The sequence below is a fragment of the Gymnodraco acuticeps genome, unplaced genomic scaffold, assembly GCF_902827175.1.
Source record: "Gymnodraco acuticeps unplaced genomic scaffold, fGymAcu1.1, whole genome shotgun sequence".
NCBI lineage: Eukaryota > Metazoa > Chordata > Actinopteri > Perciformes > Bathydraconidae > Gymnodraco > Gymnodraco acuticeps.
In genome coordinates this window covers 3814431-3830751 of record NW_022990459.1, presented here as the reverse complement: position 1 = coordinate 3830751, position 16321 = coordinate 3814431, and the positions used below count along the sequence as shown (strand labels likewise).

General features: G+C 40.8%; 1 protein-coding gene across 2 annotated transcripts in view; it reads right to left on the bottom strand.

Moving 5' to 3' along the window:
* The window catches only part of usp6nl (USP6 N-terminal like), a 65091-nt gene extending 48770 nt beyond the window's left edge, over nucleotides 1-16321 (bottom strand). The window contains exons 1-2 of one of the 2 annotated variants that reach the window (XM_034225952.1): nucleotides 16140-16321; nucleotides 8359-8466 (exon numbers count right to left, since the gene is read on the bottom strand). In XM_034225952.1, the coding sequence (XP_034081843.1) occupies nucleotides 8359-8362 (4 nt within the window). In that variant the 5' untranslated portion in view covers nucleotides 8363-8466; nucleotides 16140-16321. Of the gene's footprint in view, nucleotides 1-2684; nucleotides 3068-8358; nucleotides 8467-16139 lie in introns of those variants that run through there. The other variant, XM_034225951.1, reaches the window with a different exon arrangement.

Here is a 16321-nt window from a genome sequence, read left to right as displayed (position 1 = left end):
ACGCTTCATGTTTCCTAAAGTCATACACAGGTTGTAGCTAGGTCCACATTCTGCAGGTAGATGTACCTGTTGTATTTTCCATTCTTGACGATTGTTTAATATTCAATTAAAGCCAGATGGTTATGTTATAGTGTAGACACTTTCGAAATACATGGCAGGTGAATAAATGTACCGACAGTTACTCGAAGGGGAAGATTGGTAAAAAAAGAATCAATCGAGAAATGCCTTCATGGGCCTTTTCTTTGCTCTTCTTTACATAAATAAATACTCGATTTACGATATATTTAATGTCATTTTGGACCTTAGAGCTTCTTGGGACCGACATCTCGGGGACCACTAGACTATGGTATCTGCAGTGTCTAATGTTTCAAATGTGTTAAATTATAAAGACTTTAATTCTGGTTTATTATCACTTGGGTCTTTTTCGTAATGTGCACAATAAACATCAAATGACATAGGCCGTTATACATGTTGGGGCATTGTGTGGCCATTGTGGGAAATAGCTTCTAGAAAACAAGCTTTCCAAGTATCAATATGTAATCTTTGGTGGTTTTGAATTTGCACTTCAAATGATATTATCTAAACAGTCCCACATGTGAGGATTAGGAGTAACTAAGGTGAGAGACAGAAAGTGTAAAGGAGTAGAAAGAGAGGCGGGGATGAGAGAGAAAGGTATTGATGGAGGCCTTAGTCTCCTCTCGACAGCATCCATAAGTCTAGTCATACAGAGGTCTCTCCCAAACAACAGATCAATAGGTCCACCCCGAGTTTGGCCTCAACACCCCTTTGATAGAGAACCGACAGATACTGCAAGTCTGGTGTAGTCGCTGATACATCGTTTCTTTAATCTACAGGCCAGATAAAAGCTTGGCTCGCCTCTCTTCAATCGAGAGGCTGTCAATGTTGAGATCGTGGGTTCGATCTCAGATGTCGGAGAGAAGAGATTTTGAAAAAACCCAGCAACAACTGTAGAGAGCGGGGATGATTGGAAACGTTGCAGGTTGATAGAAGTATTTTAGCACTGGTAAATAAAGCTCCAACTAACAATTGTTTGCATCAGCAGATTGTTTTTTTTTCAAATTGCTTAGCCTTAGCTGTAGCTTGTAAAAACAACTGAAAATAAATGGGATTCACTATTTCTCAGAGCCCACCAAGATGTCTTCAATATGCTTGTTTTGTCTAACCAACAGTCCACAGATATATTATTTTGATATGCTTTCACATATGAGAAAAGAAATCTGTAAATTGTCACATTTTCTGAAACCAGAACGTTTGTATACTTTGTGCTTGAAAAATTACTATAAAGAAAGGTAAGTAAAATATCAAAATAGTTCCATACAGCCGTTAAGATTGCAGCCGTTGAAAGACAACTGTTGCGTTTATCTTTCACATATTTAAATGTGTCTGTTCAACAAGGATTCAGTCTTTTGTCCAGAATTGTACTTTTGGAAGAGCGATAAATCTGTTCCTCATACAGGATTCTTGTGATTCCTGATGTGAGTTTGTGATCTTTAGTAGTTGAAGCACACCCGTGATGATCCCTATTGATTTGTGAGAAAGAAAGGGATTTACAAAGACAGAAAATGTGAGAGAAAGTTTTGGCAGATGAGATGGAAGAAAATGTGAAATATCACATTATGAGAAAAGAGGAGAGGGCATTGGGAAGGATAGAAAAGACATTTCAATAGGAAACAGTGGATTTAAAGTCCCCATTGTTGCCATTGCTCAGAATTAGTCAAGAACTGTCTCCAATTATCAAAACATGAATTGATGAACATCTTTTTCTGCCTGCCAGAAAAAACTGTGAAAATCTTTTTAAACTCGATGCCACTCCTTTGTTTCCCATACAACTCCCTCCATAGAAAAGGACAATTACCAATCAGTCACATTTCTGGCAGCACTTTGGCACTTCTGACTATCTTGGACACTTCAAGACAGTGGCAACCCCAATTTTACTCTCTCAATTATGCTCTCTATATGCTTCTTCTTCCCACTCTGTCTCTCTGAAGGGGTTCGCTTCGGGCGTCGGAGAGGACTAGCACACAGACAAATCAAACAGACTTAACAGCGGTGTGAACACACAATCTTCTGTTGTCCTAATGGCAGCATTCTGTTGGAGGGGTGATTGAATTAGGCTGGGTGCTGATTGTTCGGCACATTGATTAATGCTGCCTGCTGCGCTTCAGTGCGTCACGGAGTCCTGCAGCTGAATGCCAATGAGACACCATGCACAAGAACAATGCGAACATGAAGAATTCAACACATTTTAGCAGATGCAGGTCAGCTCCTAGTTGAGTTCAAACTTAGCCCTGAGCATGTAGTGGCCCATTGTGAAGCTAACACTGATGTTTTAGCCAGTTGTGATGCCCAAAGGATGAATCCTGATGGCTGAAATGCGCTCTTGATTTACAAGCTACCTACAAACTAAATGTAGAATGCATTCAAACCATGATTCAAACCCATACATGTTTATATGGGAAATATGATATTAAACAATGACATATATATTTCATTTGCATGGCACTTAAAGTTTGTTAAAGCACCTAGAGATGCAAATTAAAAGAGAAAAGTCTCTGAAATAAAATGTTACGCTATGGTAATGATGTTTGGTCACTCTGGACCAGTTTTTGTTGAAGACAGTCTAACAGTATTGATATATTATCACAATTGTTTTTCCTACTTACATTTCCAAAAGACATGTAGAAACATCATCCTATTGGAAGAAGTCCAATTGCAGAGAGCCGGAGTGTCACATATTATTTAAAATCCAATGTTTTTCCTAACTGACAATAAAACTCTTAACAACCGTCAAAAACTGGCAGCCTTAAAAACACAAGTGTCTGAATGCAAACACTTCTGCACATCACTACAGTCCAACCGTTCTTGGAGAAAATAAAGCAAATAGGTTTGAGTCAGCATTTTGAAAGGTGGAGAGCAGTTCAGGACAGTTTCATGTGTGTGGATGGAGCCACGGGTGGAGGGGGAGGAATTTCGGAGGGGTATTCCCCCAGAATGCCCTCATCTCTGACTTTCTCACTCCCTTTCCTCTCTCCTTCCTCTCTTTGGCCACAGTGAGCGAGGGAATGGGAACGGACGGGAAAGAAAACACACTAGAACAACATTACCGCTCTGCCTCACACTTCCTGTTTGCTCTCCCGTGTCATTTCCTGTTTGAAGTGTGCAGCCTTTCGACCAATCAGACTTCAGACTGAGTTCCACTGTCCTTCGTGGCTACTTACATGTCCTGCTATGGAAGTTTCCACTTTACAAAATGCTCCTTTCAAAACATTTTGGCCCAAAAATACATCCTCATTTGAAGCAAGGGCATGTCTTTATGAGAACATTTATTAAATCATGGCTTTTTGAAGGCGTTATATCACTCATTATAAAATGGACAAGTCAAATCAAGCAATCTGATTGGTTCTTAGCCGTGATATACTGAGCGTATACCACGGGTAGAATTGTAAGTTACTTTTCACAACAGTATCCCTCCGCGTCTGAGAAAAACAGTATACCGTTGGGCTTTTCAAACTGGAACAAGAAAGCAGCGGAGAAGTAACGGGGCAGAAACCCTCCTTTTTACGCAGCGGTCCAGACATAGACATCAAACGGCAAAACATATTCAGTGTGCAGTTCCTTTGGCATTATGGCAGGGATATCTAGATACTTTCCAAGGTTTGACATAATGAATTGAGCTACTTTTAAAGCAAGCAACGATGTTTTCAAATCTGTAATCAAAGAGGTCTGCAAAAACACTATCGACCAATCAGATTGCTTGATTTGACTTGTCAGTTTTATAAATATATTTACATTTCTTCCGTTACGAAACAAACTTACAAAGCATAAGATGGAAACATTTAAGATTAACTTCGACCTCCGGGGGGGGGGGGGGGTCTTACTATGGAGGAGTGGATTGAGGAGTGCCTATCTCCAGAAAAAAAAGCACCTAAACGACGACATGCAGAGCTACGTGAAGAGCAGGTAGACCAACTGGAAAAGTACCACAATTCAAAAGCTTTCTGATGCGGGTCTTGAAACAAAGCAGAGAAATGATGACCGTTAGTAGCCACAGGTGCGAAAGCTCGGGGACCGGAGAAAGTGGAGCAATATTCTCACCACGCCAAGCAACAGCTAGAACAACCTCAACCTATACAAGTAACCACGTAAGCCATGCTACTGATGCTGGACAGGTTTTCAGTGGGTGCACAATAAACGGCAACATACAAATGAATGTAAATAAATAGCAAAATAATGGATCAACGCTCTCTGTCTAATATGTTCGCTAGCTGTTAGTGTTGTTGCATAGCAACCACCTCGCACTATGTTTCGTGCAGAAGGCAACGGAGGGACTATTTTATTTTGAACATCATTATTTACTAATAAAAACTATTTAAATTAGAGTGTGTATTTTTCTTTCATATTGCCACACTTGGTAACCGGGCCGAACCACGCCCCTTAGCTGTGATATAATGAGCATATACCACGGCCTGTCGTGAGCTATTGCTTAAATATAACGCTAGAATTCTTCTTCTTCTTAATAGTACTTGCAAAAATATTAAGAAATCATTTAAAGTCAAGGTGACATTTAGCGTCAGAATGCATGCTTAATAATGTTGTCCATGTGGATACATTACACATTCAGAGTAGAAAGCTGTCCTCATCTTTTTTAAACAGCTAAAGATCCAGAACCCAGTCCTCAAGGTCTTATTGTTAGTTTTGTCTTATTTTCACGAGGGTGTCATTTATAGTTGAAATCCATCGGGTGCATCGTAGCAGATCTCAGACTTGCTTGCTACGAAAGTTCACTGAGAGTTTGGCTGACTCTTGTGTCTGTTTTGAACCACAATGGTTGAGTTCAATTTGTTGCATTTTTGCCTGTGTTTGTTTGGTTTTGCTGCATCGCCTCATGAAAATGCATGACAACATGACTCATAAGTGGTACTCTCATAAAGTTAAAGACGAGTCCAACTACATTTCTGCAAACCACAATGGGATCATAACTCCTAACAAAGCATGCCATACACCTCATAAGGACGACATATATTTTCTCGATCTTTAATTTTTGTAGAGGTTTTTAGAACCTAACAGCACTCTCTATTCTTAGAACCTTGACAGAGATATGTGAAAAAAAACATTCTTTAAGCAAAACATTTTCAAAATGGGAAAATGTGTTATGGTAGTAAAATATATATATATTTTCTTCTTCTTGAAAATCAGGAAAAGACACAAAATCTAAGACCAAATATAGTCTTATGCCATGATATCGTTAAAATATCAATATAATGCCCAGCCCTAGTTTGAGCCATTTCCTGCCTTCCTGTCTTTGAAAGGCAAGATAAACATGGAATAAATTAAAACAGGAGTAAATGTTCTGGAGTTCACACAAAACCCTCCAAACATGGCCTGCACCAGAGGCCAATAAATCAGAGTGATCCGCTAACCTCTCCCAGGCCTGCATGACCCAGCAAACAGCCACCGTGTTTTACCCATAGACTGTATATGGTTTTACCACAAAGGTGGGAGATTCGGGAGCTTCTATTGAGACCTTAGACAACAGATGTGTGTGGCTGCACGAATGTGTGAGTGTTTACAAGGCAACAGTAAATACAAACAGCTGATAAGGCAGCAGAGGGCAAAGAAGAGAGATAGAAGAGGGGGGTGGGAATTAGAAGAGTCAGAGGGTGGACAGAAGAGAGAGAGAGAGCAGAGAGAGCAGAGAGAGGAGAGAGAGAGAGAGAGAGAGAGAGAGAGAGCAGAGAGAGCGAGAGAGAGAGAGAGAGAGAGAGAGAGAGAGAGAGAGAGCATTGTGGGTAATATTCGTTGACTGCCATGCTGGTGATCCCATATCGTCGTAGATCTTCGGGCTGTCACCGCTGCTGACGTCAAACCCCCACTTCTTCCTCTTCTTGCCCTCTGCTGCCTTACCAGCTGTTTGTATTTACTGTTGCCTTGTAAACACTCACACATTCGTGCAGCCAGCACATACACCACAAAGCTGCCAGCGGCCTTTTCCTCACTGTTACATGACTCCACTCAATTACTTTTTCGTCCATTTTCATCACTTCCAATCAATCAGATCAACTGCCCCTGACACACACACACACACACACACACACCTGTTTGTGTACCAGTGTGCAGAGGGAAACGGCAGTAATCGGGTTAAACCCTTCAGCAGCGTCTTGTTTAATCCAATCGCCTTCAAGTAAACGCCTCACATGCGCTGGGTTGCCCTGGTAACCCAGTTCCACCTCCCCTGTATACAGATATGCAGCCTCACAGCTCTGCACGGTGAAATGGCACCGGGTGACACCAGCAGGAGGAAACGCTGGCTCCTGTTCAAGCCTCACTGTGAAGGGAGCTAAACTGGGAAGAAAGCAGGAAGGTCTGAGAGGGCAGAGCTGGGAGTGTGGAGCCAAAAATGCTACATCTAGCATTTTGACACATGTTTAGCTTAGCAGGGCAATCGATAGATACTGTATATGACTCAATAGTGTTTGGGATTTGTTACTATTGAGATATATTGGCTCTTTATTAGTCATCATAAAACGCTTATTAATGCCCTATAGGAAGTTGTTTTGCACATGAGTTTTGGTCTTAATATGCTTGTGGTACTGCTGCCTTATTAGGCCCATATTGAGCAGAGCATATTAAGACCAAAACTCATGTGCAACAACTTCCTTACTTGCAATAAATAAGCACTAATTAGAGGGTTATTGAGGAAAAACTAATGGCCTAGTATTTGTAGAATAGGGTATTAATAAGCGTTTTATAAACTGCCAATATGCATGTTAATAAACAACTAGTTGATGGTGAATATGTGTATACCTTAATATAAAGTCCTACCACATTTTCTTTTTTTCCCCCAGGCCTTTAAGGCAATTTCGATCAGGGGAATGAATGTTCTCGAATGATTTGATAGTTATAGCTGAATTACAAAAACACATTCTACTGTTTATCATCTTATTTACATCAGAAAGGGCTTTTAGAGATCACATGGTCTGCTCCAAAACTGAAGGGGTTCCTTATTGGCCAATGATACACTCTTCCGACAAGTTTCATGGAAATCGGGGCCAGGAGTTTTTTTTGTAATCCTGCAGACAAACAATCCAACCAAACAAATAACCTCCTTGACGAAGGTAGTTTCTGTTCAAGGGTTTCCGACTGCACCAATAGTGACCCCTACATTATATCATCAAGACAGTTATAAACTTCCTGTTTTAAAACATCATTATTGTTTAGTTTATCTTGCTAATCTCCGTTAATAAAGGTGCCATATGTAAAATCACATTGAGAAACCATGCTTGCGAGATGACTACATAACACACTCGTCTACCTTATTTCTAAGCCCAATTTCCAAATGAATGATTCAATAACCAATAATTCTCTAACCAATAATGTATTTTAATCCAAGTGATTTAGCATATATTTACCATATCATGACAAATAAAGGTTTCATAAGATTCCATTGGTATTGGTTTCATCCAGATCACCCGTGCTTGTTCAGCACTACACAGGACACACCCCTTCCTGGTGAAAACGGTGTTGTGGCGCAGTGTGTGTATGTATGTCTGTACTGTGTGTGTGTGTGTGTGTGTGTGTGTGTGTGTGTGTGTGTGTGTGTGTGTGTGTGTGTGTGTGTGTGTGTGTGTGTGTGTGTGTGTGTGTGTGTGTGAGACGTAACACACATGCATGTACAACATTAACAGAATATACTGCCTCCTGGCCTTACTGGATGACTCACACTGAGCCGACATGTGAGGCCATGTCATACAGTCCACCACGACATACAGCAGTGCAGATAGACGCACACACACACATTCTGTAGATAGAGCTGATGGAGTGCACACTTGCCCTCCCATCATGCTTTGCGGTGTGATTGATGAGTAATAAGGCTGTGAGGGTTGCAGCGCTTGCTCCTCTCTGAGCCATATGTTTCTGCCATGGGGGGGGGGGGGGGGGGGGGCAGGTTGAAGGCACATCGAGAGTATTTGAACTACAACACTGCACACAATATGCATCCGTGCATCACCTTTTTCTAGGATCTAAGAGTATCGCCTCCCCACCGACATGGAGATGATGTATTAGACCAAAATCTGTTCTGATGTTCATGTGATTCATGGTTGAATACGTCAGAAAGCTGTAGCGCAGGTGTTTCTATCCTCTTAATATAAAGAGAACAGTCTTTGGATAGATGTTTGAAGGCAGTAGAAACAGGAAACATTGATTTTAAGACACATAAACAAACGATAATCCCATTTCCTTTAACATGCTGGAACATGGATCTTGCCAAAGTGGAAAAAACATACGTTAACAACCACTCGTTTTTTCGATGAGCAAATAACAGAAACAGCAACTTACTCATGGTGGGAGTACAGGGGTGGGGGGGCAGGGCGAGGCCCAGGCAGGGCAGGGCTTTGGACAGGTGAGGTTATTCTCCACTGGGGCTTTCGTAGAGGCACTCATGACCTGATGAGGAAAAGAAGATATCTATAATCACTTCTGCACACCCAGAATACACTGAACAGAAACAAAGACAAACACTCAAGCCTGTAAAACATAGATTAGTTGTTTTTACATTTTATTTCCTTAATATTTCTGGGAATCAAAGGATTGCATATACAAAACTTGACACCTGAAGTCATCCATTGGAGTTTGGGAAATGTCGATTTCACTATTTTCTAGCAATTAATAGACAAATTGATGAAAATAGGACTCCATTTTCTACACTATATCATCGAAATGGACAAACATGTTATGAAATCGACCGCACACACAGTTGATTAAGGACGTGGACCTGCTCATTAACATTTCACTGGGAGAGAAATGGCAGGGCACAGAGCGGAATGAACAGCCCTGGTTTGTGTGTGTGTGTGTGTGTGTGTGTGTGTGTGTGTGTGTGTGTGTGTGTGTGTGTGTGTGTGTGTGTGTGTGTGTGTGTGTGTGTGTGTGTGTGTGTTGTGTGTGTGTGTGTGTGTGTGTGTGTGTGTGTGTGTGTGTGTGTGCATGCCACCCATCCAAATCAGCCCGGTCATTGGACTACATAACAGTAATCTGATGATAGTATGCGGTAATAATGGGTCATTTGATCACTGCAGATGTTTACTGGATGAGGGGTTGGCCAGGAAAGAGGGGGGGGGGGGGGAAATGATGCAGGTGATGAACAAATTAAGCCCCCTTTCTCCCCCCACCCCTTATCTTGCCATGAGCTTGACTACTGCAGATGCCGGTGAATCCAATATCCTCCCGGGCTGCGAGTGAAAGCAGCCGCTGTCAGCAGAAAGCTCCACAGCAGAGCAGCAGTCTGTGCTGCTGAGCTCCATCCAACGACAGGTGGAGAGAGCTGAGGCTGCCTTCCGGTCACCGCTATCTCCATCATTCTCCTCCACGTTGGATTTACAATTATTTAGAGAGGTTTGAACTCTATTTAGTGAAAGCGCATTTTGTTTTAGACGCAGGCTTAAAAAAGGACAAAGGATTTCAAACATCTAGGTTTGTAAGAGAACAGGAGGCTGCTAATGATATATTTGATTAGCATATTTATTTGTGTATTATTATTATTATTGAGTGTTTTTCTACTTCACCGCACTGCAAGGTAAAGTTGCTGCATAATTCATTGGAATTGTATCAAAGGCGCACTATGGAGAATTGCAATATTCAAATAGCTGGAAGCACGATATTCGTTAAAAAAGTCAGATTTGTGCCAAAATGAAATATTGTGGAGCTGCAGGGATATCCTGAACTACAAATTGTATCTACAGACTTAACAAAACATATTTGCTACGAAAAAAATAAATGCCCCCCATGATCATTTTACAATGATAGAGAGGCAATACGATACCTACAATACAATATGATACAACAATACTTTGTCAGATCAAGTCTGACATGTTTCTTGCATCACAGCAGCTCTATTTGCAACATGAACAAGGACACATTTGTGAATCCCGATATCATGAATTATATCATGATTACAATGTCAGTCGTAATTAATTAGTTAATTTTTTCCAAACCCAGTGGAACATTTTTAATCTTAAGCGTCGAGAGCAGGAAAAGTCTGGTTTCAGTAACTCAAGATATAGCTCTTAAACGGCTGAAAGTAATCACAGAAAAGTCAAACAAGAGGGAAACTAAACTCCAAACTACAGAGACTCAGGTCGAAGCTCCATAAAGTACTAAGTGCTGAACACAGAGGAACTTTAAGCAACAACACGTGAGTTTAGTAGCGACGACACGGTTGATCGGTCCTGCTAAGCACCGCTAATATCCCCTGGGGGGGGGGCTGTGACCTGGGATTAGATCCACCATATGTCCCCCTCTAACCCGGGCTGAGACACCATGATCACCCTGACCCTAACAGAGCCGTCCTCCACACTTAACTCAGCTGAACTCTGATGTCACACATTGGATTTTAATGAGGGGATGATTAAGTGTGCACAATTATATCGGAAATCCCGAAATGGACCAGTTTAACATTCATCGTGCTATATTTAGTAAAGGCACAACATGTGAAAGATATCGTTATATATTCATAATTGTGGTGCTGCCCAGTCTTCAAACTGTATTCTACGGACTCAATCAAAATCCTTGTTTAGTACAGATCCTTGAATACATTTTTCAATTTCAATGTGAATAATGTTTCAAAAATGGTGATTCCCCCTAATATCAAATTCTATTTTTATACAGATGCAATGCAATACAGCATCACATATACAGCGCGCTTAATTTATCATGCTCAACTTTAGTCGAACATATAGTTTAAGAATATTTCCTGCACCGATATTTGATGGTAATAACTGTACTCTTTAATGGCAGCTTCAATCTGAAATCTATTAACAGGAGCACAATGCTTCTGGAGAACCTGCCCCTCTTTGTTCTGTGTTGTAAAGCTGTGGGACCCTGCTGTTATAGAGTGTTACACACTAACCATGTAAACCTCAGACTGGGTCCACCTCTCTGTATCTACCCTCTGACATGCTAACTGAAATGTGAGAAGAGGCAGCTGGTAGCACATTTATCCAGTATTATCCGTATCAGCCTTTCTAAAAACCCTTATTTGCCAAACACCGCTGTGTCACGAGGTTAGTTACATCTGATGCAGGGTCTGTAAGCCAATGCAACACACACACACACACACACACACACACACACACACACACACACACACACACACACACACACACACACACACACACACACACACACACACACACACACACACACACACACACACACACACACACACACACACACACACACACACACACACACACACACACACACACACACACACACTAGAGGGCAGCTCAGCTTCTGGTGCTGCTCTGTAGCCGGGCATTAAAGGAGCGAGCATGGAGCCAGCGGGGATCAGCTACCCAATAAAGACAGGCAGCAGCAGCAGCCCGGTGCCAGGGTCTGGACAGCAGTGGGGGAATGCTCTGTGTGTGTGTGTGTGTGTGTGTGTGTGTGTGTGTGTGTGTGTGTGTGTGTGTGTGTGTGTGTGTGTGTGTGTGTGTGTGTGTGTGTGTGTGTGTGTGTGGACTACATCTGGTGTATGGGTGGGCTGCGTGCCTGGTGTAGAGTTGGATTCTGCTGCAATATACTGAAACACTTCAGCTGACCTGCAGATGTCTTGTGAAGACTTTTTAAAAGAGAAAGCTTGATTTTGGGAACAACGTTATTTTGCTTCCATGCTGAGAATCAGATCAGAGGATTGATGCAATTAGGGCTGTAGCAAATGTCTTTATCTTATGTTTACATTTTAAGCTTTATTGAGGTTTCCAAATGAAGCTTTTAATATCTATCGTTATATTCAATGCCGTCATCACACTTAAAAAAAGAAAACAAGCAGCGTTTCTATATCCACAAACTGTTTCTTTAAAACAGCTTTTTCAAAAAAGACGTTATATATATATAGGCTAGGTGTTTCCATCCATACTGATATTTATTTGGCTCCTGCCGAAAAAGTATAAAGTTGTGAAGCTCAGTCAAAAGAAGACAAAATATAAGTATATCCTTCAAATATAGTTAACTTAAAAGTATTTTTCAGGGTTCTTGGTGTATCATTTCTGCTAATAGAAAGAACATTTTCAGATAAGTTATAATATAGTAAAAAACCACAGAAGAAGAAATACACATATAAGCGGCGAGAGATGGCTAATACTGTGTTGCTATGTTACAGACATTCAGTTGGACCAAACCTGTCTTGGAATTTAGAAAGCTACCTGAAAATACCTTCACTTTCAACAACACAACACAAACACACACACCACACACACACACACACCCACACACCCACACACACACACACAAAACACAACACACACACACACACACACCACACACACACACACACACACACACACACACACACACACACACACACACACACCACACACACACACACACACACACACACACACACACCACACACACACACACACACACACACACACACACACACACACACACACCACACACACCACACACAACACACACACACACACACACACACACACACACACTTTCAATCTCACACACAATGACTCTTTGTATTGTTTTTGGAAGGGCTCTGTAGAGACGCTGGAGATGAACTAATTTGTGGTTGTTGACCCTGAAGGCTGCAGGGCTTTTCCATTTCCTCTCTGCCACTGAGCCACAAATCCAACTGCGGCTACAACTCTGCGCCGGGGAACTGTTCTGTGGACCCACACACATTGTTATATTGTTTACCCATTCTGGACATTATGGTTAGATTTATAAAGATTAAGGTAGTTGGGTGCAGGTCAAATCCTACATTTACAATGCGCTGGATTCAGTGGTGTAAGATGTTCAAAATAGTTTTTTAAGAGGTTGTCTGTACTAAAGCTAAACCAGAACTAATTATAATGACACTTCCTAATCAAATTTGACACAAGTTGATCCAACTAAAATGTTAAAGTCAATAACAAATGCCAAACATTAGTTCTAGCTTGTCAAACGTGAAGATGTGCTGCTTTTAGTTTGTTGTAATGATACTTTCTCACCAAATTACAATAAACATGTCAATTAATTGATCCAACCAAAACAAAATGCCAAACATTCGCTTTAGTTCCGTCTTGTCAAATTGATTTGCTGCTTTTTCTCTCTTTAGGACTCTTTAAAATTCCATATATTTGACTTTAGATTGTTGGTGGGACATAAAACAGAATGTGTGAATAAAAACAACAGTAGTCCACAGCTGTAGACACATCTATATCTCATATCAGTAAAGCAAGCGAAAGCATGTGATGATGTCTAAATGTTGACTTCAAGAAAAATACCATTCTGTGGGGAAATCTGTAGCTGTAACCATTCTTAGCAGGGTGCAAATGTGCCTCACATTCACTGGCTCTCTTAAATGCCACGCAGTGTATGAAGTCAGCAGGAGGTTGAGTGTAAAAAGGTCAGTTAACAATGGTGTTCTGGCAGCAGGGTGGCATGAAGAAAAGTCAGGTCTTTCATCTCAGAATGCTGCAGCAGCGAGCTTTTATCGCTCGGGAAAGGGTACAGCTGTAGGTCAGTCTAGGCCACACACTCATGTAGTGAAAGGCCTAAAAAAAACAACATGTTGCTCCTGGATTCTTCTTTCAAGAATTTAGTGTTTTCCTTTGCCAAACTGACATTGTTTAGAAGGCTTTCTTCTGCAAAATATATCCTGAGACAATGCACTTTTGCACTTGCAATGTAAAAGTACATTCTAGATGGGGCAATGCATGAATGCTTCAAAATCAAACTAATGTATCCATTGCACAGCAACAAAGTTGAGGAGGAGCCATTTTTACAAGTGTAGAAGATCATATATGTTTATCAAGACAAGTTGTTAGTCCTCAGTTTCACTATGAATTGTAGTAGTAGTAGTAGTAGTAGTAGTAGTAGTAGTAGTAGAAGTTGTAGTAGTAGTTGTAGTAGTGGTAGTAGGAGTTGTAGTAGTAGAAGTTGTAGTAGTAGTAGTAGTAGTTGTAGTAGTAGTAGTAGTAGTAGTAGTAGTAGTAGTAGTAGTAGTAATAGTAGAAGTTGTGCGACAGGACTTGACTTTTCGAGGAATGTTGCGTCTACTTAGCTTCCAATCTCTTTAGTGTATCGGATAGGAAAGGCCTGATCCCAAAAAATCAACTCAGCAGTGACACAATTGGCTCCAAATAAAAGCTGATAAAGCGAATTGTCCGACCCTGACACATAGCTTATTTCATCGCAGACCGACACTGAATACCAGAACCCAACCTTGACTCTGAATTTAAAATTACTTTTCCAAAAGATATGAGGAAAGAGGCTTTGAAAAAAAAGTGTTGTTTCTTTTCTTTCTGATTGAACAGTTTTTGCTTGATACTGAAGGTAAAACATTACCTTATGCTTAATTTAACACTACAGTCAGGCAGGTGAACTACATATTTAAAGGTTTATGGCCTTAAAACCTCTTTTAGCTAAGTGGTACTACACACGTCTTGTGTTGTTAAACTGTAAAGCCTTTGGCCTGGGTCAAGCCGCATTATCCTGAAGCGGGATAGGAAGGATTGAAGGACCATTGTGAAGTCTCCAACATTGTATACATATAATTAACGACAGGAACTTTCAAAATAAAATGTTTCTCTTAGAACCATATGCGTGTATACTGACTTGGTAATAGCTCCATCAAAATGGTCAGATTATGTTTTCAAGTCTTAAGGCACCCTAATCAGGGCATTTAAGCTTCATAATGTATAACTTCAAAGTGTGCTCGTACGTCTTTATTAACTAATTATATGCATACTCTGTGATATACTCTTCTACTGTGTAAAGTTATAAAATATAGTGATGGTTTCATACATTCCGTTTTATATACAGTTATATTGCTCATAAACCTGACATTTGTAACGCTTTTATTTTGAAATAAAATCGCCATATATACGTTTTTATTCTAGTTCTGTGCAACTTCAAGGATCTTGCTCCTAAAGGTAACTCTACCCCCCCTCTCGTGATGCAGGAAACAACACACGGTGCTCAACTTTACTCAACACATTCTCTGAAACAACCCACACTCACGCAATAATATTAATATCCACATATTATTGCATTTTAGAATGTAAACAACTGAGCTCCTCGCTTCATTTAGAGCAGATAAATGTAGCAGCTCCGAGTTCATAATGTGAGTGACAGGCCCTCGCAGCCAATCAAAAGGCTCAGATCTCAAGGCTACAACCAATGGGAGGCCGTGATTGGTGCCCGGGCCGCATTGATTCCCTTGCGGGAGGCTTCCGCGGCGGTTTCGGCCATGTTAAGTTCTAATCATTCAGCCAAAATACAACCGGAATCAAAGAGGGTTGACACTCGATATAAAATAACTGGGTTAATACCTGAATATTAATGTTCATAAACTAAAGTAAACATTTAATTCAATAAAGTTAAGAGCTTCACTGTACACTCCAGGGTATCACTGCAACCCTATCAGGTAAATGATCTGTAAGATTTTTTTCAAAGATGGTTGTTGGAATTATCCCATTTTATACTCACTCTTTGAGCCAACATGTAAATAAACCCAAAGCTTATTCCTTTAAGTTAACACAAACTGTAAAAACATTACTTTCATAAACATTGACACTACCGTCAATACTGGCATTGTAAACAATAATAATATTAAAAAGGAGGAATTAAAAGAAAAGTATAAACCACAAATATACAATGATTTTCAGGGGATGTTTTTATCTTATTTGCCAAAATATATACGTATATTTTATATTCTATCCCGGCAAATGCCAAACCCTATTTGTAACTACAGTTTGCTATTAAACAAGACTTTTATTTTGTAGGACGATACCGGAAGTTTAGTTGTTGTCCTCTGCTAGCTTTGTATTGGTGGGTTTGGCTAGGTAGGCCTCGGTGAATACAAATAAGCACAAAGTTAACAATATTAAAACACACTAAACCCTGTTTCGTAAACGTAAAATAACATAAATAATTTCACTAAGACGCTTAATAAAGTCCCCAAAACTCCTGACGCCATGTCCCATTTCACTTTGAAAAGCTACCGGGCTACCGTCATTCAGCCCGCAGTAACGCTATCGTTTCCACTGACAGATGCATTTCAGGAGCTCGACAAGTTGCAACATTAGCTACCGACATTACCGAACACAGTACCGGAGGCTCACCTTGCTCTCAACTCGACGGGTCCTCCTCGATCACATCGCGGCAGGTAGTTCCCCCGGGCAAACTGGAGCACTAACCGTCCATGGTCCCGTACCAGGAAGTCCATGGCACTTGTGAAACTCTGAGCCGTGCAGGATGTCCGCCAGGTAGCGATGCGCCGCCCGCCGGCTGCTCTGACCTCACC